At 49.8% G+C, this 25,287-nt stretch overlaps 1 protein-coding gene across 1 annotated transcript; it reads right to left on the bottom strand.

Annotated features, from left to right (window-relative positions):
* Positions 1-1,131: 1,131 nt before the first annotated feature.
* On the bottom strand, positions 1,132-24,687 carry LOC118218167 (protein FAM53B-like). The gene is made up of 5 exons (XM_035400620.1): positions 24,484-24,687; positions 13,121-13,369; positions 11,831-11,885; positions 8,771-9,504; positions 1,132-2,377 (listed from the first exon to the last, which is right to left on the bottom strand). The coding sequence occupies exons 2-5, from the start codon at positions 13,211-13,213 to the stop codon at positions 2,042-2,044; spliced, it is 1,218 nt and encodes a 405-aa protein (XP_035256511.1). The 5' UTR covers positions 13,214-13,369; positions 24,484-24,687; the 3' UTR covers positions 1,132-2,041.
* Between the last annotated feature and the right edge of the window lie 600 nt (positions 24,688-25,287).

Genomic DNA, 25,287 nt, shown 5'->3' with positions numbered 1-25,287 from the left:
ATGAAATTGAAAATGGCAGGATTTCCCATTAGCACCACCCAGCTCAGGAGCACCGTACGGCCCCCTCCTGTGACAAAGACGCCATTTCCTGTCATCGCTCGTCCAGGCCTCTGCCCCTCCTGCACTGCTGTTTACCGGGGTTTTCCGCGGTCTGCAATGCCACTTATCGTACGCGGGAGACCATGCGATGAAGTGCAACAAAGAGAAGGAAACTGACGTCAAAGCGTCAGCAGCTGAAGCCCTTTCTCCCGTTCACTGTGGAAAATGGAAACCAGCAGACCTTGATCGTCTGGTCCAATGAAACATCTTCTTCCTTTGTGCCACCTGCATCCGGAATGCGGCTGCTAATGTTTAATCAGATCTGATGCATTGGTGTAATTCATTGCTCCAAAAGAGAATGCAGGCCTATTTCTGTGGAAAACCCAGCTTACACCCAACGTGGTCAAAAGTGTCTTTACTCTCAATAGTCCTGTACTATTTACAAAATGTCAGGTTTACTCTTAATTACGGGTCCAACCAGGAAGTTCTGGAAGCCTTATTGTATTTGTAGGAGTCATTATTAGGGGTCCAAGTACAAAATGCTGGAACCATATTGTATTTGCAGGTGTTATTATTATTATTATTATTATTAGGGGTCCAAGCACAAAGTGTACCCTTGAGCAAGGCACTTAACCTGCATTACTTCAGTATATATCCAGCTGTATAAATGGATACAATGTAAATGCTATGGAAAATGTTGTGTAAGTCGCTCTGGATAAGAGCGTCTGCAAAATGCCTGTAATGTAATGTAATGTATTTAGACCTGAGACAGAAAGTCAGTTGGATCTCTGGCCAACCATTGGCATTAATCAATTAATACCCTAGAACAGGAAAGCCCTAGAACAGGGCCGTCAATATAAACAGGGATATCACACAGAGGCTGCAGTGTCAGCAGGTTTTTGTGGTTTACAGAAGACAGTTACGGCCTTCAGAACATGGTGCGTGAATTATTCAGCCAATCAGTGGCTTAAATATTTCATAGGTGCTGAAAAACACCGAAACCCAGCAGACACCGCGGCTCTCCAGGACTGGAGTGTGACACCCGTGCACTATGATGTCGCCATCTCAGGCAGAATGAAACGGGACCAAGACTAAAATAGTATGCATTCTTTATTTGTCATCTGTGCTGTTAAAGAAAGAGTAGTCTTGTCCCTGGTTTTCCCCCATTCTGGCATCAATATTAAAACATTTTTTTTAAATCTGACAATTAGAAAAATATATATTAGGAGAAACAGTGAAATTAAAATACAGTGTTGTTTATTCAAATAGAAATATTTGTGTATTAAAAAATAGTAAAAAGACAAAAGAAATGGATGCTTTAAGCATCATTTATCAAAAAAGGAAGAGGATACAATTCTTCAGACGAACCTCCCTGTTATTTTTTGTTTTAAACAGAAGCTTGATCATTTTGATATGCAGCGAGAGGACACACGTCTGTCGTTCAGTGAAGAAAAAGGGGGGGGGGGGTTAGAATCTCTCCTTCAGGTCATCATGTGCTCCTATTCAAATGGAGGAACAGTCAAAGGGACACCGATAAAGCTCCCTGTCGCCATTAATTTGTACAAAGCTCCTGGTAGTTCACTCCATTATAAATGCCTTCAGACTGATGGAGAGAATGGACCCGCCCCGTGACCCTCCTCCTTCACCAAGCCTCACCCACAGTCCCCTCCCACACCACCAAGCCCCGCCCACTGTTCTCCGTAGCCGTGCAGACTGAGATGTCGCCTAGCGAATAACAAAGCAGTCGCACAAACTCATTCTCACATGTCCGTTAGCCTCTCAAGCTCTCGCTCAAAGTCTCCTGACACTACTGTCAATCAAAACCCTGCCACAGTGACCAGGCCTGGACCATCGCCAGGGCCGCGGACTTGTCGTTTCCCATAATCCCACTTGCTTTGCCCTCGTCACTTCCACGGCTGCTTCTCTGCGTGTCCGTTCCCGCGGCTTGCGCGGGTTCCTCTGCTCCGCCGGAGAACAGGACAGGGGGGGGGGGGCGTCTGCCTCAGTTCCTCTCGATCTGCTCAATGTCCAACTCACCCCCCAACTGGAAGGCGTCCTTCTCTGTCCCATTAGACCCCTCCCAGGGGGCCTCGCCTTCCTCCCCATTGGCTGTCCCCGCCTCAAAACCTTCAGTATCCAGCTCCTCATAGGACAACTGCTCCCTGCTGTCTCCACCGTTCCTGGTTCTCAGCTGAGGCCCTGCCCCCAGGACACATGGTGACCTGTAATCAGTCTCACATTGGCTGATAGTGTGGTAACTGGGTGGGGAGTAGCTTGACTGGCAGCAGCCGGACCCGGTGATCCCAGGACAACTGAGGCTCTGAAAATTCCGCAGTTTCTGAGGGGGAAAGAGAGAGACAAAGAAAGGAGAGGTGTAACAATTACAAAATGGTATACATTTTTTAATAATGTCACGAAAAAACCCAGACTACAAACATTATCACGGGCAGACCACTGTAAAAGCTTAAAATTCTAAGCAATGTTTAACCAGCACATGCACGTACGTACACTGCTCTCATGAGGTAAATATTTCCATGGTAAAGCGTGTTTGCATTTACAAGACGGGCTGTTCCCAGCTCTTTTCATCTCCCCTGGTTGCCATTTCAAACACTCTGAGGGCAGAGACAGTGACTGTCAAGACCAAACTCCCCCCACCCCTCCGCCCCCCCACATAAAAGCCATTCCTAACCAGCTGACATGTCAGCAGGTCGTAAACAAGAGTAGCTATGGTGGGGGAAACGACCAAAGGACATGACTGAAACACTTGTCGGAGCAAGTGTTGGTTGGCACATTGTCCCTCAAAAGCCACGCCTTGTACATAGTGTATCCTCTCACTGGTAATTAGGCTTCACACAGGTAGAGGCCTGACCTGAGACCTCCTGCCAATCCTTATAGGCCCTATACTCACACTTAAATCTGACCCTCCCAGTACTGCTGTCTGTGCTAAAGGGCTTCGCCAATCAAAGATGGCTACCAGGGTTTCGCCTGGCTCATTCATGCAAGGAGAAGCATGTTGATACGGTAAACAGTAGACAAGAGACACCACATATCCTCAGATCACCATTTGCAACCCAACATCAGGAGAGTAGAGATGGGCATTTGGAAACCGGTGACCCCCTGCCTTTGATCCCTGGGGAGTGAGTGAGTTAGGGGGTTGGACTTGTGACTCAGAGGTTGCAGGTTTGAATGCCAGGTGGGGCACTGCCGTTGTATCCTTGAGGAATGTACTTAACCTGATTTGCTTCAGTAAATATGAATGGATTGCCAGTAAAAATAAGCGCCTAAGAAATGCGTCAAATGTAAATGTTCGATCGCAGGGGCCCTGCAGGTTTTGAGAAACGTGCTTAACTTGAATTTCCTCAGTAAATACTGAGCTGGACAAATTGTATTAAAAAAAAAAAAAAAAAAACCCCCCAAAACAATCATACACTATGTGCTAAAGAGCTAAATGTAATGTAAATAAGGTGACTGGGGTTGCCCTGATTCAGGTCTGTTGAGCTCGGCCTGCAAAGTACACCTCGCCTTCTGCTCTACTTTCCCGCAGCATTTACCACAGAACTGAGTCAGCAACAAGGCTGATTTTCCTGCACGGTTTTCAGTAGATTCACTGGGTCTCAGGAAAATGAAAACAGCACACAACTTTCAAGCACGGAGAAGTGTGGACACAATGCAGTTTCCACGTTTTTAAACAGCACACCTGACACCACGGTACATCTGTACCTCTTATGAAACTGGATACCTCTTACTATGGGTTAAGAGCAGTTTCTCTAATTAATTAATTGTTTTCAGAGACAGGGCAGGACCACTCACACTGTAAACTACTGGCTTCCATGCATACTTTCTATGACTTTTTATGAGCTTTCTTAAGTATGAAACAAGCACATGGCTTTAAAAAAAAATTTTTTTTAGCAAATGCCACCTGATTTCAAAGGAATGCAATTGATTTTATGAAGATGAAAAGATGGATGGAACATTTACAAAACAGTGGTAAATCTGACGCACACGGATGTCTCAAGTTGGCTCACAGTGGCCTGTTGTGAAAACACAGAAAACATTACCGGCTGCCCGCTAGCCAGCCTTGGCCTAGTACAACCCTTCTGAGAACTCCTCCACACAGTCCCAGGCACAGTGGAAACCCCCAGGCAGCGGTGTGGCGCAGCAGATATGGAACTGGGGCTGTACTTCATAACAGAGATTGCAGGTTCGCATCCCAAGTGAGCACCTTCAGCAAGCTACTCAACCAGAAGTACTACAGTAACAATCCGGCTGTATAAATGCATAGATAACATAAACAATGCAAGCCCCTCCACATAAGGGTACCGCCTGAGCACATGTGAGCACATGAATACACAAAAGTAGTTTGGTGATGAGTCCCCATGTTGAAGGGCTTTTAAATGGTCAAAGTCCCAAAGTTTCAGAGTTTTGGGGAGCTATTCTCAGTTGCTCCCTGCTCTGTGACATTCTAGAACATTCTGTGTAGCACACTGCAGGTTATAAATAGGACTGGGGAAAGTACAGAAGTTGTCGTCCTCTTCCTGCGTTTCGGAGTTTTGCTGTACGTCTCACGCGGTCTCTCACAGCTGAGGAGCTCACAGCTGCTGGTGCAAGAGCACGAACACAAGTACCGTACGTGCACACAAACACACACGCACAAACACACACACGCATAAGCATATACACACAAACACACACACGCATAAGCATATACACACAAACACACACACGCATATACACACACACGCATAAGCATATACACACAAACACACACACGCACAAGCATATACACACAAACACACACACACACGCATAAGCATATACACACAAACACACACACGCATAAGCATATACACACAAACACACACACGCATATACACACACACGCATAAGCATATACACACAAACACACACACGCACAAGCATATACACACAAACACACACACACACGCATAAGCATATACACACAAACACACACACGCATAAGCATATACACACAAACACACACACGCACAAGCATATACACACAAACACACACACACACGCACAAACACACACACGCATAAGCATATACACACAAACACACACACGCACAAACACACACACGCATAAGCATTTACACACAAACACACACACGCATAAGCATATACACACAAACACACACACGCATATACACACACACGCATAAGCATATACACACAAACACACACACGCACAAGCATATACACACAAACACACACACACACGCATAAGCATATACACACAAACACACACACGCATAAGCATATACACACAAACACACACACGCACAAGCATATACACACAAACACACACACACACACGCATAAGCATATACACACAAACACACACACGCATAAGCATATACACACAAACAAACACACACGCATAAGCATATACACACAAACACACACACGCATAAGCATATACACACAAACAAACACACACACAAGCATATACACACAAACACACACATACATGCACACACTCACAGATGCATGCACACACACACACAAGCATACACACATGAACACACATATACATGCACACACTCACAGATGCACGCACACATGTACACACACAAACACACACGCATGCACGCACACACAGACGCACGCACAAATGTACACACACACTCAGAACATGTTTCTATACCTTAGATGCAGGCAATAATTATCTATAGTTTTTCCCGTTTTCCTTTGCCTGCAGTCAGCAGTAGTGTTTAAATGAATTCACATTTAAACACGGTGAAACAAACTGCATGTGACGGCCTGGTGAAAGAGCCCGGGGTCAGGCCGCCTCACCGGCCCCGGGTTCAAAGCCGGGCCGCGGCACGCTGCTCAAGGTGTGTCCCTCCGCCGGTCCCAGCGAGGCCCCCCGGATCGCACCGCGGCGAGCTCCGCCACCAGCCGGACGCGCCAGGCCAGCCATTCCAGGAGCGGCGCGGTGGAGACGGGGGCAAACGGCTCTCCTTTACGACCTTGAACTCCCGCCAATAACGCGGTATTAATAGGCTGGGGGGCCAGTCTGAGCCAGCAATGTGCCAGCTGAACTGATTTAGGAATCAATAAATCTCCAGCGTTTACCCCACCATGCCTCACACCTGACGCCAGCGCACTTCCTCACACACGTTCTGACAGAGGGGAAAGGATGGGTGTGTAAAACAGTGGAGTAACGATTTAAAATTTTTTTAAATAATCAAAAAAAAAATAAACCACGTTCACCATCTCTCAGAGCCAGTTAAAGGGACAGTTCACTTTTTGGGGTTTCATTTGATATAATTTCAATTGTAGTGCTAAGTTTATGACTGGCCCGGACGGTTTTCTGTGTGAGATGGAGGATATTTTTCAACGCTTTAAGTTCTGATGACCCGTCACCTTTACAGTGGCTGGTATAGGGACATTTTAGGGGTTGTTTAAATTGAGCGAGCGGCTGGAGTGCCGCTCGGCCACGGAGTCCCTGCGCGGGTCCACCAGCGAGACGGACGGCCGCGGAACCCACGCCCGCCTTCCGCCACGGCTCCGTCGCTGCGCGGCCTCCCGTCCGCACGAGCGCGGGGGAACAACGGGCCAGGAGCGGCCCGCAGGCAGCGCGGGGGCGGACCGGGCGGGTCCGTGCGACCCATTTTATCACTGTGGATTTTCTCTAAATCCAGACCAGCTGCGATGAATCGAATCCAAGATGGCCTTTTCTGAAACGTTCACGGTTTTGCTCCGTGCGCGTGGCGTCAGATTCAGCCCGGGAGCAGGGGAAGGCTAAGCCCAGCCGCTTCTCTCTGAGTAAACTCGTCCTGAGGTGACGGTCACGGGTTGCGTGTGTGTGTGTCTTCGCCTTCGCTGGCGCGGATTAAGGCGGTTCAGAAGATCACAGGGCTTTACGAGCTCCAGGCTGCAGAAAGGTCCACAAATCAGGAAAGTTTTACAAACTGAACTCAATCAACAAGTTTGCACAAGTGCAGAAGCAGTCAGATTTTGTTTGACATTTATGTGAGACCAAGTGGAACAGCCAGCAGTCAACGTGGAGCCCTCTCTCCAGCCGGCCTGGCTGAAGATGGGTGGAGAGGCGTTTAACAAGGTTTCTCCTCAGAAGACCTCATCTGTTCCCCACGACGTCACACTCACTGACCTCCTTTCGCTCCCTGTGCGCCTGAACATGGCCAGTGTTGCATTCTGGGATTCCTCACGCAGTCGCTACCTCCCCCTCTTGAGACTCCATCCTACTGCACCCCCACCTGATGAACCTTCACCCCTGTGGCCTTCGGCCGTCATTACCGTCCACCCACGTGAGCACACGAGCGTGTGTGCAAGTGCGAGTGTGTGCGTGAGAAAGTAAATGTGTGCGTGTGTGCGCGTGTGTGCATGTGGTGGGTGTGTGCACGCATTTGTGTGTGTGAGTGTGTGTGTGTGTGTGCGTGTGTGTTTGTGTATGCATGCTTACAGTCACTTGCATGACGGACCACAGAAACCAGTGATTTCACTCGCTTGTTCAGCCTCTATTTACAGAACCGACCGTGATCGACCGTTACCGAACAAAACAAGGCAGTGAAGGGCAAAAAAAACAGCTCAACCTGCAAAACACTAATCAAAGACTAGGAATGTGTGCGAACACAGATCTGACTGCAGGGTGTGGCACTCCCCGAATAATTAAATGGCATCAATATTCTGATTGAACAATAAAAACAAAGATGACAGCAGAAGCACGATAGCATGTGGCTGTTTGTTGAGAGAGAAAGTCGGGGGAGGCAGGCGGCAGTTGGCTGTGTGGTGCACAGAACCTTCGCTCACCGATGTACAGTGAAACGCTGAGCGCTCGGTCAACTCTTTAACAGAGTAAAAGGTAGTCTACAGTGGAGGACTCGTACATCACAGAAGAATCTGTCCGGGGGATGGTCCTCTAACCATGAGGCAGACAGTATGAGAGAGAAAGAGAGATGAGAGAGAGAGGGAGATAGAGAAAAGGAAGAGTGGAGAGAGAGAGGGGAGAGAGAGAAAGAGCCACAGGAGAGGGTAAGGACACTAAACGCTCCATTTTAGTGACTGCAGCGACCGTTCTAAACATATTTCGGGACGCAGTGAGAGGACTGTGCTCTGATAATAACCAGAGGGGCTCAGGAGTGAAAGGGGCGGGCTGGCGGTCAGTTGCTAGGCTGCGGGGGCGTCGTCCGCGACCTCAGGCCTCACGTGTGACTGTGGGCCTCCTGGCGCTGTCCCGCTCCGGTGGAGCGACCAAACTACCAGAATCGCTGAGAGGAAGGAGAGAGGAGGAGGAGGCATGCAAGTCTCCCCGCCCATAATGCACTGGGGTTCCCACCATAATGAAACACCCAGATCACACTGATTACACGGAATACATTACAGCACTATGCATTCCTTTAGTGGGTGCTCTAATGCAGACTGACTAGGAGTGGATCCAGCTCCATCTGCAGTCTACAGCATGAGAAACAACCACACCCCCAGACCAGTGTCTATGCAATGCTACTGAACCACTATTGCAAGTTAACTATGCTCATCGCTTTATTTACAACCCCCCCTTCAACACAGCTCATAATACCCCCTCTCTGTATTTATATCTGGATTTGCAGTACCCCAGAGAGCCCCAGCGCTTTCGTTTGTTCCGCTACACGGCCAGGAAGCGCCTCCAGAGGAGGGCCGCGAAACGCAGCGGGGCGTTCGGGGGGAGCTTCCTGTTGCGCGGACGCGGTGCGTAGCGCGCGGCTCACCTGGGTCATCTTGGCCAGGTCCAGGGAGGGCCGGGGCTCCAGCCGGTCCTCAGGCCGCCGCCGCTTCACGCCCGCCTTCTTCTCGTTCAGCACGCAGGGCTGGGAGCGGCTCCGCGCCAGCCCCCCCGGCCCCGCCCGCCGGCCCAGCTCGGGGGTAGACTCCGGGGAGCTGGCGGCCGACGGCCCTCGCGGGGGTGCCTGGGGGAGGGCGGGGAGGCTGATCCGCTCGTGGGACAGGGAGAGGGCCCGCGGGGGTTCGGGCGGGTCGCCGGGAGCCGGCAGGAAGCCGGTGAAGGAGGGGCAGGGCTGGTGCTGGATGAGGCGGGGCAGCTCCAGGGGGACGGGCGGGGCGTTGGAGCGGGTGGGGAGGCTGAAACTGAAGCTGCGCTGCATGGCCCCGCCCACGGCCACGGCCCGCTGAACGCTACCCCCGCTGTGGCACCGCCTCTTCTCCACCGGCACCCATACGCGTGAGCTCGCTGGGCGCCATGTCGACCGGCCGCACCCGAACTCGTCCGAGAAGGAGCGGCACTGCCGTTTGCTGGGCGGGGCTGCGGAGAGGGAGGGGGCAGGGCTGGCATTGCTGTCCGTCAGGCTCAGGTCCCTGATCAGGCTGGTGATGCTGCTGGCTCCGCCCACCTCTCTGCCCCAGACTCCGCCTCCCTGGCACGCCTCAGCTAAGACGTCCCACTGGGCCCCACAGCTCCGCCCCAGGTCCCGCCACCTGCTGGCCTCTGCAGAGACACACGCCAGCGATCAGGCCTGTACAGAGCTCTCTGCTAAAGCCACCCACCAGCACAACAGCAGCACAGCTCAGAACAAGAGCACAACAGCAGCACAGCTTAGCAAAGCAGCAGCGCAGCTCAGAACAAGAACACAACAGCAGCACAGCTTAGCAAAGCAGCAGCACAGCTCAGAACAAGAGCACAACAGCAGCACAGCTTAGCAAAGCAGCAGCAAAACTCAGAACAAGAGCACAACAGCAGCACAGCTCAGAACAAGAGCACAACAGCAGCACAGCTTAGCAAAGCAGCAGCACAGCTCAGAACAACAGCACAACAGCAGCACAGCTTAGCACAAGGACAGCACAGCTTAACATAAGATGACACAGGGGACTCCTGGGGACTTTACTTTTTTAAAGTAAAGCCTGAGGCACAGTACAGCCACGCCCCATTCCCCTGAGGGGACAGAGGCAAATTACCCTCATTACGGACCAGGCTGGGAACCGCTTCACTTATAACAAAAGCCACCGTAGCTTTTTATATTCACTGCTATTCACTAAAACTGATTCACTATCAACTGTACTGTATATAACCAAATACACTAGCAACTTCATTCTGACAGTGGATGTTGCCATTTCTTACATTTAAACATTTAGCAGATATCCAGAGTTATTCGGGGTAAGTATCTATATTCATGGCAGCACCCAGCAGGGAATCAAACTTTGGAGTTGCAATCCCAGTTCCCTAACCATTATGTTATAATTACCAAACAAGGTAAGAGTGTCTGCCTCCGGGTAGTCTTCTACAGCTAGAGACAGTCTACTAGTTTGAAGACTTGTGAGAGGTTAGCGAGTTAGCTATCTATATGGCTCGGCAATAGACAGGCATCCAAAGCATAAGCACCCACATTCATTATTCAGCTAATGAATGACAGGCTGGTTGGACCATTGCTGGCAAGCTAGCTTAAACAACTTCATAATGAAACTGAATTTTTGTGTACTCATCAACAGAGATAAAGTTTTGCATTCAGGATTTATTTTGGCGGGAAACAGTGAGTAACCCTGACAGTCAGCAAAAGTCCCACAAGCAGACTAACAAACATCTGAAAGTTCAGATTCCACGCAAATGATTTACCAACATTCTCCTTGGTTCTCCATAATAAACGTGCGATTCGGGTCACTGAGTATCAGCCGCTGTGTCTGGAGTTGTGTCTGAGCGCTTGGCGTTTTTAAGCCTTCACCCAGAACAGGACAGGGCACAGCGCCAGCCCCGGTGCCCTGCCAGGTGCCAGCCGATCCTCAGCCAGGCGGCACGCTTTGGCGGCGGCCTGGCGCGACTCCCAAAGCGGCGCGAGCCGTCGCCACGGCGTTCCGCCCGCAGGTGAGAGTTTCACCAGTCGCCAGGGCAACGCCCCAACAAGGGCACGCGCCCGGCCTGGAAAGAGAGCCCTCTCCGGGGGGAACTGCCTCTCAAAATCAGAAACAAAACCCCGGCTATGCCCTCTGGAGTGGGTGCCACGGAACACAATGACACTGTGAATAACACCTACCGTCCTGGAGCTCTGGCAGTCAGCACAGGCCCTCACTGATCGCCAGGGTGCATGGGCGTGCCAAGCCCCATTCAAATCCAGCCCTAAAAATGCTTTCAACAGGTTGTTTTTGTGCCTCGAGGAGCAGATTCTTTCAGCTCCAGCCGCTCAGACAATACGATCTTTACAGGACGCGTTTGAAAACTATTTATAAGGGGGCTGATCTTAAAAAAAAAAAAAGTTAAAAAGCAATAAAAAAGCGAAAAGGAATGGAGAAAAAACTAGAACGTGTTCAAGGGTGCTCTATCGGGTCATTTACCTTCGAAACTGCACATTAGCAAAATACTGATTACGGAAAACATGCATCTGTGAAAAACTGGGTCATTTTCAATGCTATCCGCCCTCATCTACAGTAATGCAGGCCTGAAGACTCACAAACTCATTACCGTGAGATGTCAATCATTAACCGCCCGACCGTTAACCAATCAAACGACTGCTCTCTGCAGCAGGTTCTGGGTGTTGACAGAATTATAATAGGCCTAATGCGTGTAGAATCGAAGAATGGATCCTGGCACTGCTGACGTGCCTCCCCAGGGGAGGTGTGTCAACGCACCTCTCTCCTGAGGCACCTGTCAGTCAGAAGGTAATGAGTGTGACATTTACTGTACTGAAAGGGAACTTGTGGTAGAACGCTTAAAAATAGTTCATTCCCAAGGGCCCACACACACACACACACACACACACCGCAAACCAGGTGCAGAGAGAGAGAAGAGAAAGAAAGTGAGTAGGAGGGGGAGAGAGAGAACTCACCCACAGAGCCACAGGAAAAGAGGGTTGTCCCTTTGTTCATGGTCTGGGGCTTTTGCTGTGGACAGAAAGAGTCTTAGACAAACAGCCAACCAGCCCCAGGAGCCCAAGCCCATCTCCAGAGCACTAAGGTAGGAAAACAGAGTCAATGGAGAACAGGCCTTGAACCTCTAATGCAGGACTCAGAAACAATGTACAACACAGCCAACAGCACCACACAGGAACAGCCTCAAAAGCTACTGCTAAATTCCTGTCTGCACAGGAAGTATTCTAAAAGACAGGATATCACAAGACAGGATATCGTAGTTGACAAAAATTCCTCAGTTGCTATTTGTGTTTGTGGATCCCTGTAATGTCCCATAATGACCTGCCTCGGCTACAGATAGGGTCAGGAACTTGTAAGAGCGTGGATGGATTCCTGTGATCAAAGGGAGAGCTGGCTGTGCACTGTGTTTAACACCTCCAGAGCACCTGTGCTTTCAGCGAAGTGTGGTGGGGATTTACCCAACTCTATTCAACATCTGTTTCCAGACTACAATGTGCAAGGCAGAACAGAATAGGATACACCCTTGCAATAATGACTATCATTATATTTATAGACAGCCTATATCGTGAATTTAAAAAGCAAATTAGTTTGATAGAAATGAAATAAGGACTAAAACATTTGCACATACACACTTCTTTTGCACCGGTGTGAGTAATAAAAATGGCTTTAATCACATAAGTGTAAGTCTGCAGTGTGCGAGTCCCCTTGCAACATAAAAAGTTACTTCTATGAGCCTTTACCAGGCATAGGGAGTCTTGAGGATAGAAATTTGAATAAAATTAAAAAAAATGAAAAAACACAAAAATGAATCAAATAGCTAGACGTGCGTGTTACCTGATCATTTGTGTGGCTCTACGAAAGAAGACAGGAAAATCTAAACTCCCTTCTATAATAGCAGCCCCTCAAATGTCATGACTTTTGAAAATAGCGTTTCATTTAAATGAACAGCTTTAAAGCCACACAGACTGGGACTGTGAGCTCCCGGTCGCAATAGCCACTCGACACAGCGTTCAGTTTGAGCGCAGCCAAGACTGACCTGCGTTACAGCTATGCTTGTGAGGTCAGGCCCCCTTCTGCGCTGCAGCGTCTGCTAACATTCGAGGAACCCAACCTGCTGACCGTTTAGTCTTTACCATAAAACTGCGGGCAGCAGCACTAAGATGGCGATAACATCTGACAGTACAACAAACTGCTAGCCCAGATATTTTATAACCTGTTCCTGCACATAGGGGAAAAAAATAACTTACCAGCTCCAAGTCCGACTCCCTGGGCGTTACATCACTGACAGCCGCCTCCTTTTCCAGTGTTTTACTGCAAATAATCACCATGGTAACGCACATCTTGGGCCCAGTCCATTCGAGCGCATGCGGGGCGCGGGGCGGGGCATGGTTACTGTCGGCAGGGGGGCGGCGGCGTGGGCGGAGCCGGCGGCAGGGCTCCCATCTGCAGATCGCCCTCGGGCCGTCCCGGAATGCTTTTCAGACGGCCTCCAGCCCCTGTGCAAACACAACGCTGAGCGGTCAGCCTGCCCGCCACGGGCCCTTTGTGTCCCCCCGCCCCCCCACCCCTCGCCGGGGCTTGGCGCGTGGCCCCTGGGCGCCCGGTGACCTTTTCCGCCGGTCGGCAGGCGGTCGGTCGCATGGGCCTGGAGCGCGGGGGCCGTTGCCACGGCGCCAGTTGCCACGCGAACCCCGCTCCGGGCTGCCACGGCGACGCGAGCGCAGAGCGGTTGCGGTTGTTGCTGCGCTTCACGGTCAGCGACTCTTAAAAACACGGCAGACCGTTTCTGACAAAAAACCCGCGCCCTGCACCTGGACAGAGGAGAACAACACGACTGCAGAAGAAGCTCAGTCATGCAGTCCATGGCGGGACCTGGCTCTGCATTTAACACAACGCACATCATGGCACACGTGTACAAATGTGGTATTTTTCACACCCTTCAGGAGACAAAAACACTTCCTCTCCCACAACACTGAACACAGGACTGAGAGACGGCCAAGCAGTGCCCAAAAACTCCACGAGCGGGCCTGGACCAGCCGTGACCTCAACAAAACGGCCAACAGCTTTTAAATCTCTAAATCAGCAGTTTTTTAAAATCTGCCAGCTTTGTACAACAGCAGATACCTTTCTAACCCCAGGAGGGCCTGTATAACAAAGAATCTACTGCCAGTATCGAAGAGTGAAAGCACTGGGAGTCTGGGAGAGAGATAAAGAATAAGATGGTGACTGATAGAGGAGACAGCATGAGAGTGAGAGATAGCAAGATAGGGAGACAGAGAAACACAGAGAGAGCAAGAGTAAGAGAGAGACAGAGAGCCAGAGGGAAAGAAAGAAAGGGAGAGAGAGAGAGAGAGTTAACCTAGCCTTTGTGCTGGAGTCTGTGGAACAGAAGCCTGTTGTTCTGAAGGATGAAACACGGTGCGAAACAAAGAGCTGACAGGAAGAAGGGATCACAAGACCCGTGCCGGGGCCTGGCCGTGCCGGGAGGCTCAGAGCGTGCCAGTGTTTCATCTCTCTCCGCCAAAAGCAAGCGCACACGTACGATTCCCGTTACCGCCACCGGCCACCATTACCGCCACTTTATCACACGCAATGCATGGGATTCCCATTACCGCCACTTTATCACACGCGACGCATGCGATTCCCAATACTGCCACTTTATCACACGCGACGCATGCGATTCCCATTACCGGCATGCCGCTGCGTGATTCTGTCTGAACTGTGTCAGAGCGGAGTGGAAACGGCAGCGAGCTAGGAGCAGAGCGGCGGGTGCACTCCCAGGCCGGGGTGAAGAGACAAGGCTCCGTGAGAAGGGGAAAGCGGAGACGGACAGGCAACGGGCCGCGCTAACCCCGTGACTCGGCTCCCGTTACAGAGTGAACCAGGGAGGGAGGGAATCCATTACTGACAGCGCCCGCTGATAAGCGCTCATTGTTTGGCCTCCGCGTATCCCATGATCTCTCATGCACCGGCCCAGACTCAAAGCAGGGCCTAACTAGGCCTAAGCGCCTCTGGCAGCCCTACACTTAATGCTAATGAATGTGATTTTACGGGGCACAATGGCCCCCTCTGACTGGCCGTTCGACCGCTGAGCTCATCTGGCTCCGCCCAGCGCACCGCGACCGAGACGACGAGCCGTCCAACCCCGGCGCAGACCAGATTACAACAGCAGCTGACCCTCTTTAAAAGCAATTTAACCTTCTAAACCATTTCTGCAGCTCAGACTAAAAAGAGACTCCCCCCAGAATGCGGCGTTGTCACGGATACGTGCGAATCGAGACCGAAGCGGTCATTACCGCCGCTCGGAAACCCGCTAAACGCTTTGAAGAACTTCAGCAGGTCATTTCCCAGCCTGCAGAGGGGATTTGCCTCGCTCGCTGTAATCACTCCCAGATTACAGGCCCATTCATTAACCCGAGATCACACAGCTTTTCATGTCGCTAGTGTGACTGGCTCAACGGCTCCACTGGAATCAGTTCATTAACAAACGCTTTGCCCTTATTTATTTACACAGGGTGGCAGTGTAATGTAATGGGCAGGGAGCAGGGCTAGTAACCTAAGGGTTTTAAGTTCGATTTCCAGGTAGGTCACTGTCGCTGTATCCTTGAGGCATGTAACCTTAATTACTTCAGTACATATATATCCAGCTGTAGAGACGGATTTTACTACGCAAAAATGCTACAAGTTGTAAAAGTCTGTCTGGTTAAGATGCCACTAATGCAATGGTCTGTAGTATTAAGTGTCCCGATAAGTGTGGATCCATTCGCTACATTTTAGTGAATAATGCCCCTGTTGGTTGAGTCCCCAGTGGTGTGGGGAGTTTAGTTCATACTCACGCCGGTGGGTGAGTATGCAGGCCATTCCAGGACTTCCCTGAGCGGTAACAACACATTTCAGCTCATTTGAGGGGAAACACAGCTGGCTCAAGTGGAGACGCCGTCTCCAGTTTTGGAAAAAAAACATCATTAAAACCTCATGATTTGTATTCAGCACACTCACCCGATCTGGGCTTTTATGTTTTCTGAGAAAAGGCAACAGTTATTTCACTCTGAACTGCACGGACAGCATTAAACTAGGTATACTCGGTCCACGCCAACTCTAATCTATAAACATGTGGTACATACAAGCAAACACACCAATATTGTCTCAAAGCACAATCTAGCTATAGAGGGAAAATGGGTCATTGGCATTACCCTTTACTAGTCTGTGATTCTACATGTAGCTGAAACCACACGGTGCAGAGACCCACCCCCAACTCCCCAGACTTTAAGAGGTCAAAAGCTCACGTCTCCCACACATAATGGATTCCTTCTCATACCCGGGTTTGTTTAGCTGCGATTAAACAGGGCTCCGCGGTCGCAAATGCATATCCCCAACAATGTTGTCTCAGAGGCTATTTCCTAAGAGCGGTAAGCAAAGGCAGCTGGTTAAAGTATGAGCGTTAGCGTTGCTCTGAAACCTAAGCATGCTGGAGAGCTATTAAACGCTACACAAATTTCCCAGGAACAGCAGGGGAAATGGAGAGGCAGGCCCGGGGCTCCTGCGCTGTTTGTGGAAACAGTGCCCGTGTGACGCGGGAGGGGGACGCACCGGGCCCGCCGACCGGCTCTGCGGTTCTGCACGGAGGGATCGCTCCGGTGATAAACGGGTGGGAGGGAGCCCGTGTTGTGACACGCTCAGCCGAAGTGGAGAGAGTTTGGCAGGGTCAGCACTTTCTCATGAAAGCCACAGCACAGGGCAGACACACCACAGACACACCTCTCTACCTGCAGCCTTTGCACAGGCAAAAAAAATATAATCTAAACAAAAAAACAGCGCTAATCAGATTAAAAATGTAATAAAAAAAACAGAGCGCTTTGTTTACGTAGCACCATCAACCGCTTGTCAGGACAATGCGTCTTCGTTTCATACTCTCCGGGAGCCGCTTCCCGACCACGCCATGCGGCCTTGCTGACGGCGGGTTTTTAATGGCTAAAAACGTTTTTTTTTTCCGCTTAAAGAAGAGTGGCGGTCGCCGTGCCGAGAGCGCAGGACTCGCTGCGGAGAGACACCCACACCTCTGCAGGGCGAGCTGCGGGCCTGCTAGCGCGCGTAGCGTGCGCCCACTGCAGTCAGCCTCAGCAGCGCTAGCCAGCTCGCAGCTTCGCTCCCGTTTCGACGCGGTTCTTATGCAGGCGCTTCCTCTGCGGTTACCGGCCGTTTTTACTCAGCGCCTGCATCTTCGATAGCGGCGGGCCGTGCGATAACCACCCCAGGGGAAACCCACAGCGTCAGATAAGCCCAGAAGCACAGAGCCTTCAGTTTAAAAAAAAAACCCCATACCAACCACAGACGACCAACAGGAAGAGAAAGGAAGGCTGTACATTTCCTCTCGAAAGATTTAGGCTAGGTTTTGCACAGTAGGGCTCTGCTGCAACCCTGAACAGCATACTGTTCATGAGCTGATCTCACATCACTGATCACTGCAGGGCCCATATACTGTCAATATACCAAGACAGTAATGTCCAAGAGTGGATTCAATTAACACCTGTCCTAAACTTCAGGTCACACAAATAAACGTTTAATTTATTTTCTTCTCCACTGTTTGGCAAGGCAATTTTGGAGATAGCCAAAACCAGCGGTAACTGTGTTTGTAAATCGTTAAAAAACTCTTAAGATTAAGTTTCACATCAAAACTGTGTGGTTGAAGAATGCATTTCCTGCAAAGAAGCATATCGTGGGATTGCGTCCGCGATGAGAGACAGCGTCTGTTCTGCCCAGCTCCTGCTGAGAGGAAAACCACAGAGTAGATATCAGTGATTGGGGTGGGGGGTGGGTTTTACTGTAGAAATGAGGTTGCACTGCAGAGAAAGACCCCCCCCCCCCCACCCCCCCACCAGAATGACCTGGAGCCCAAGTCTCTACGGCTCAGGCACCCCTCTAATGACCACAGGTCATCGGCAGGCTCTCCTCTTACTCCTGGGGTCTGTTTCAGTGAGCGCTGACCAGGCCGTAGCCCACTCCGGTACATTCCACCACAGCCCTTCAGCTTTCACTAGGGCCCATACAGTAATCCATCCCAACGGAACCTGATCAGGAGCTCTCTCCCCCAGCGCACACACGCCGTGCCACGTCAGTCTTTTTTCTCTCCTATTTCTCCTAATCCAGTTTCGCTGGTTCTCTCTGAAACATGACATTTACAGTTTGTTACAAACTGTTCCGCGAAGGGAATGCCTCCACGGCTTCCCGCAGGTTCCTGTCCCGACAGGGCTTCTTTCGGATCGCTCAACGTGAACTTCCAACCTCCCCACCCCCATTCCCCGCCCCGGGGGCTTGTGGGATACCCCCTCCTCGCCAAACAATCTGAGGATTGTTGTCCATTGGGCTATTACTTACACCGAGCGCTGCCAGCTGAGGCTCCACCTGCGGGGCTGGAACGTGACTCTGGGATATGCGCGGCGAGCGAGACGGTCCCCCGCGAAAAAGAGCGCGCAGACGCCCCCCGCCACAGACGCCCCCCCGCCACAGACGCCCCCCGCCACAGACGCCCCCCCCCCCCCAAGACACCCCCCGCCACAGACATCCCCCCCCCACAGACGCACGCCCCCCCCCCCCCCCCCCCCCCCCCCCCCCCCCCAAGACACCCCCCGCCACAGACCTGCAGGCCAGGTCAAGGAGAAGTGGGCGGAGTCAGGGAGGACATGGGTGGAGTCAGGGTAATGTAGGCAGAGCCGGTGGGGGGTGAGGGGGTGAGGGGGGGGGGGGGGTGGAGGGGATGGAGGTGCATGGGCGTAGATGCGGGTAGAGCCTCGGAGACGAGGGTGGAGTCGTGGAAACGTGGGCGGAGTCGGGGGGGGAGATAAAGCGAACAGGTTTTTCTCTTCGTCAGCATGTTTGCACCATGCTTCAGTGAAACAGGGCTGGGGATGGAAAGACAGGCACGCGATCCAAACTGAACCCACACACCCCGGCCAGAGAAGAGCAGAACAGCAGCCTCTCACACAGGACGCGCGTTTAGTCATCATTAACGAGGGACACTGGGAAGAAAAACAGCTGAAGAATGCCTCTTTGTCTTTCTTAACGCAAGTCATATGATGAGAAAAACAAGACCATGCCTGAGGAGAAGTGGAGGTCCCCAATTCACAAAACCCTACATAAATGTAATGTCATGTAATGTAATGGAGGGGGGGGGGGGGGGGGCTTTGCGCCATTTTAGAAGCGCGGGACCCCACCGGCGCGCCCCCATCAGCCCGCCCTTTCACACGCTGCGGGGCGCTACCATCCGAAACGATCCAGGTGGCTGCAGCTGCGAGGAAAGAATGTGACCAGCTCAGCCTTTTAAGATTTACAGCAAACACGGGCTACAGTTTAGTGCCTTTTTAAAGATTTTTTTTTTTGTGTGTGTTTTGTTTCCCTCTCGGTAGGTTAAGCAGAGCCAGAACGCCCCCAGGCAGAGCAGCTCTCTCTCTCTCTCTCTCTCTGTGTGATCGTTCCACAGACTGAGTGACAGTAATCAGAGACAGGCCTCTGGCCATAGCCCCCAGCCCCCAGCCCCCAGGCTCCTCACAGATAGTCACTCTCCTGCCACCATAAATCTTCCCAGGGGGAGAGAAAAAGAAAAAGAAAAAGAAAAAAAAAAAAACACACCAGTAGTTGAAGCACCTCCTCTGACAGGACAAGTTCCCTGCATCTGGAACAGCACCAGTGAGAACTCCACAGTGAAGTAACGATCAAAACAAAGTCAGTTAGCTTAAGCACACACACTGGCGATAAGCTTTGCAGGTGTTCTGATTAAAATGACGACCAAACAAAGATGATGAAGTGTACTCCAGTCAAAGAAAAACCAGTGCATAGGAATATTGCAGCAGGATTGTAGCCCGTGTCAGAATATTTGGCCGCTGTGTGTATGCTCTGGCATGTTCTATCCCGCATCGGACCACTGCAGAATGCTGACACTGTCAGTGTGTGAATGTAGATGCCATAAATTTCAAATCCTCACCAAAAATAAAAATGATGCATCTCTGTAAGTGACTGCAGCCCCTATAATGGCCATCACTCTTCATCCCTAAGAGTGAGTGTGACCAATAAGAGATGTCGCTGAGGATACATCCGGGGCTATTCGGGGTCTGCGGGGGTTTGCGGGCTCAGACGTTTCAGACTTCCAGACGCGGCGTTTCAGTCGGCAGCGACGCGCGGCAGAAACTCACTTCAGTCATCACAATACGCCGCGGGGTCACCACCGCTGCCCCGCTTTCAGCTGAACTGAGACCATACAGCTATGACTGGGGGGGAGAAAGAGCAAGAGAGAGAGAACATCATTAAAATGAAAATGAGCTGTGTCCTGGGAGGGTGGGGGGCAGAGACAGGCAGAACCGACGGGCCCCCTTTCTCAGCCCTCTGCATACGCTGGGGGCCCCCCCGAGGGCCCCGGAGCGCCGTGTCAGGCTCACAGGCACACAGCTGCCCCGGCAGAAAGGACCGCAGCGGGGCAGTTTACCATAAACACAAAAGGCCAGCGAGCCCCGGCATCTTAAACACACACCGGCCAGCCGGCCCTGCCTCGCTCTTAAAACAACTCCCTTTAATTACTCCATAAATTCAAAAGGGGGGAAAAAAACTCAACAAAAACGAAAACTTATTTGAATCCGGCGTTTTCTGAAAAGATGGGGATGTTTGATGGAGACACGGAACTTCACAGAAGGGGCACTCGCCAGGGAAACAGAAATTTACATATCAATGCCCAGCTTCTTTTTCATTATTATTGAGCATTATGATGCTGCATGGCTCGCATGCTTATGGGGAGGCTCTCCCTCAATAAGCTGTATGCAAATGCCGAGGGGGGGGGGGGGGATTGGGCTGGGGACAAGGTAGGCCCCAGACTGAGCGTGCTCAAGTTGTTAGCGCACAATCTGTTCATATGAGGTCACTTTCACAAAGCTTTTATGTACTTTAACCCCAGCACCTCCACAAATGAGATCAGGAAAACAGCACACAAAGGCCTCAGTTCTTGAGTTTGTGCTGTGTCAGCTGAAAAAACTACAGCTCGGAGCACCCCTAGCAGTTACACCCGATACGGACACACAATATTATAGGATGCAACACAGCCCGTCACACTTTCTCATAAATCACTCTACAAGTCGTACATGCCCACAATGCACATTCGGTCAAAGACAATCCCCTTTGCAAAGTTGGACACAGATTTGCAATGGTACCAAAGACAGTGCTGCAAAAAAATTGCAATTCTGACATTCTTGTGCCTAAATAAGGCAGACAAGATTGCAAAATATTGGCATAATTTGATCCCCTGTGGCCAGTGAAAAACCAGTAAAATCTGGTATTTCTTTTACTGACAGACTGTGCACAGACCTTTTGAAATAAAAATATTTGGGTTGTGTAGGCAGTATGAGGATATGACAAGAGGTTGTAAAAATAATCTTTATAAAACTTAAAGCTGTGAGTGTCTGCATAACAACCAACGCAGCAACTTTCTTCTGCTCACCTTTGAGCCACGAAGGACTCCTTATTAAACACAAAGCGATCAGGTTTTAACAAGTGTCAGGAATCCAGGCCTTCGTCAGTGATGGGTTCATATGCAGTATGTTAACAGCTCTGACAATGTGAAAAGTATAAAAGCAAAGTGGACATGCCTCTTTGTGAACACAGCGAGTGCTTTTCAGCATTGATACTGTTGAACAAAACTGAACGAACAGCCAACTCAAAACATGCTTCAGTGTCCAAAAATATTTAAAAATGTGAACAAATACAAGAAGGAAAAAGTATGAACCAACGAAAGACATCACAAAAAAAGCTAAGAATTAATGTTGTGATTTGGAGCGGTATGTTGAAATCAAACTCTAATCTGCCTACAATGGAAAAACTCCCACCCCCTCATTTAATACTGACCTGAATTTCAACTTGAATGCGCAGCATCCTTGCTTTTCAAGTAATATACTGGTGGGCATTGGCTTAAAGTTCACCCCAATTGAAAAAGTTCCAAAACCAGTAATCCTGGCCTCACAAACCCAACACCATGAGCCAATCCTGGACACACAAACCCTGCACCATGAGCCAATCCTGGACACACAAACCCTGCACCATGAGCCAATCCTGGACACACAAACCCTGCACCATAAGCCAATCCTGGTCACACAAACCCTGCACCATGAGCCAATCCTGGTCACACAAACCCTGCACCATGAGCCAATCCTGGACACACAAACCCTGCACCATGAGCCAATCCTGGACACACAAACCCTGCACCATGAGCCAATCCTGGTCACACAAACCCTGCACCATGAGCCAATCCTGGACGCACAAACCCTGCACCATGAGCCAATCCTGGTCACACAAACCCTGCACCATGAGCCAATCCTGGTCACACAAACCCTGCACCATGAGCCAATCCTGGACGCACAAACCCTGCACCATGAGCCAATCCTGGACACACAAACCCTGCACCATGAGCCAATCCTGGTCACACAAACCCTGCACCATGAGCCAATCCTGGTCACACAAACCCTGCACCATCAGCCAATCCTGGACGCACAAACCCTTCATCGTGAGCTAATACTGGCATCGCAGGCACTGATCTCCACAACACAGTTCTGCAGTCAGCTCCTAGCTCCACTTGCAACACAATGTTGTACGGTAGCTTTTTGTATGTTTTATTATTCAAGCAATGTTGTCTTGATGCATTTTGAGGCCTTATTACTATTGCCTGGCTAAACTGTTCAAAAATTTATATCCATCCAGCAGGGTTGCTAAAACGCAACCCAGTCTCACCTTCATTTCCTTAAAATAATTCTGATGGAAGTTCACGATGAACACATTGGATTACACTTGGTAAAAACAAATCATTCCATAGCCTGCACAATGAACGCTCCTATCTACTACAGACACAAGAATCGTTAATCATGTTGTATCATAGCTAACTAATGACCAAGATAATGGCTGGGTGATATACACTCACCGGCCACTTCATTAGGTACACCTGTTCAACTGTACCCGTTAACGCAAATACCTAACCAGCCAATCACGTGACAGCAACTCAATGCATTTAGGCATGTAGACATGGTCAAGACAATCTGCCGAAGTTCAAACCAAGCATCAGAATGGGTAAGAAAGGTGATTTAAGTGACTTTGAACGTGGCGTGGTTGTTGGTGCCAGGCGGGCTGGTTTGAGTATTTCAGAAACTGCTGATCTACTGGGATGTTCACGCACAACCATCTCTAAGGTTTACAGAGAATGGTCCGAAAAAGAGAAAATATCCAGTGAGCGGCAGTTCTCTGGGTGAAAATGCCTTGTTGATGGCAGAGGTCAGAGGAGAATGGCCAGACTGGTTCGAGCTGATAGAAAGGCAACAGTAACTCAAATAACCACTCGTTACAACCGAGGTATGCAGAAGAGCATCTCTGAACGCACACCATGTCAAACCTTGAAGCAGATGGGCTACAGCAGCAGAAGACCACACCGGGTGCCACTCATGTCACCTAATGAAGTGGCCGGTGAGTGTATATCAAAGCTTAAGTGTAACGGTCAGATTTGGTGAAGAAGAAAAGCTGTCTGTGTGGTCTGTCCGTCTGCTATAATTCATGCAAACTCTGAGAATGACTTTCCATCTCAGAACATATTGTGGTGAGCAAGAAAGGGGCTCCCAAATGAGACAAGACAGTGACATTACCCACTGAAAAACAGGGGGCTGATGCCATCGATATAAATCTATGAAATCACAAACACATGTTGGCATATATTAGCCACAGTTCCCCAACAAAACACACACTGAGCTCTGCTTCCACAACAAATCGTATTTTAGCATGCACGCAAGGGGAAGCGGAAGGAAGGTTCCACGAGAGAAGCCCAAGTTTTCGGTAGCCGTGCTTTCCCGATGAAGACTCGCAGCAGCAACTTTAGACACAGCGCAGCTTTTGTCCCAGTAAACGTGCGCGGCCCAGTAACAAAGCGAAACGATCTCTTAATCTACTTCTCTCCTCTGTGCCTCATCTACGGGACAGCCGCTGTTATTCAGGACAGACAGCCCAAACACAGCAGTCAGTTTTACAAACACTTTTCTTGTAGCTGATTGAAGAGAAAGAGTGAACAAAGAATTCGCCAAGACGGGCAAAGGTGTGCAGGTATACACTCGCATGTTTTAGCAAGACCATTAGTACTAGCTAAAAGAATGCGCAAACTCAATTGGCATAGATTCTAACTTGAAGTATGTCCAGGTGTATGCTCGGTTTAACTTGAAAACACGAAGTGGCAGAGAAAAAATAATGACACCAAACGTTGTCCATAAAAGTTGCGCAATTAACAAGATCTCAATCAATACATCTGCAACATGCGTCTGAATTGGCCAGGCCTAATTGTGTCGTTAGAACATGATACCTCTCATCGAACATCCTAGAAAACTAACTAGCTAGATCTAAAATAAACTTCAATAAATAACAGTCGCTAGCAAGCTAAGTAGCTACAAAGTACATGCTAGACAGCATAACTTTTCGAGGTGAAATATTGAGGTACTGTCGATAGCTGGCTACACACGCTACTAATTTGCTGTTCACTTTGTGTGTGCAGCAAATTAGCCAAGAGCTCAGAGACCAATTATCTTATTTTAACATGGTGAATACTCACGGGAATTAGCATATTGACATCCCGATTTGAGGGCGTAACTTTTCGGGATAAATGTCTGCCTATCTGTCCAACTGTCAGTCTGCTGAAGTTAGGTCATCCTCGATAGTTGCAGATAAGCGCGTGGGCTCTCAAACATTACTGTACATCCCTCCGTCCTAGGACAGGACTGACGAATTGTCCCAGAGCCAGGATCCTTTACTTAAACATTGTAACAATATCCGCACACAGCCGAACCATTTTTCCCAGAAGAGGGGGGTTTGGTACATTTAGCCATAAGGAAGTACGAATTGCAACTTTACACAGCTAATTCTGCCAATAAAGTTCCTAAAGAGCTTATTATAACTACAAATTCAACCACTTAATGAATAAGAAACAAAGGGTTTGAAACTTTATTAATTTAATGAACTACTTCTTAACCTGCACACTTGGACTAGTCCATCAATGCGTTCAGTAGTGGTCGGTTTACAGTTTGGACCACGAAGTAAAGGGGAACACGCACGTGCATTGTAATGTAGTGGGCAATGGGCATTTAATGCCGTGAATTAAGACGGTTTTTAAGCGGTTTTCTTTCCTGGCATTAATCGTTTCTCTTTCATTTCCACCACTGTACATTTACCATTTGAAACGTGCGTGGTCTTCTGGACTTTTCCCGAACAATAGATCTGGCACTTCCTGTCTGTTTGTTGCGTGTAAATAGTTTACAACTTGAGAGTATGCGCGCCTGTACAATTCACGATGAGTAAATCAATGCGATGCAAGTAAATTGAACATTCATGCTAGATTGTACGTCTACACACACACTGG

This window comes from Anguilla anguilla, chromosome 18 (assembly GCF_013347855.1).
Source record: "Anguilla anguilla isolate fAngAng1 chromosome 18, fAngAng1.pri, whole genome shotgun sequence".
Classification (NCBI taxonomy): domain Eukaryota; kingdom Metazoa; phylum Chordata; class Actinopteri; order Anguilliformes; family Anguillidae; genus Anguilla; species Anguilla anguilla.
This window is presented reverse-complemented; position numbering and strand designations above follow the sequence as displayed.

What these genes read in the sequence shown, in the direction of transcription:
- LOC118218167 (XM_035400620.1), bottom strand. Translation starts at nt 13,213, where the DNA reads ATGTGCGTTACCATGGTGATTATTTGCAGTAAAACACTGGAAAAGGAG. An exon ending in CTTTTCCTGTGGCTCTGTGG is followed by an intron (nt 9,505 to 11,830) that starts GTGAGTTCTCTC and finishes GTGTCTCTGCAG; the next exon opens with AGGCCAGCAGGTGGCGGGAC. An exon ending in ACCTGGCCAAGATGACCCAG is followed by an intron (nt 2,378 to 8,770) that starts GTGAGCCGCGCG and finishes TTTCCCCCTCAG; the next exon opens with AAACTGCGGAATTTTCAGAG.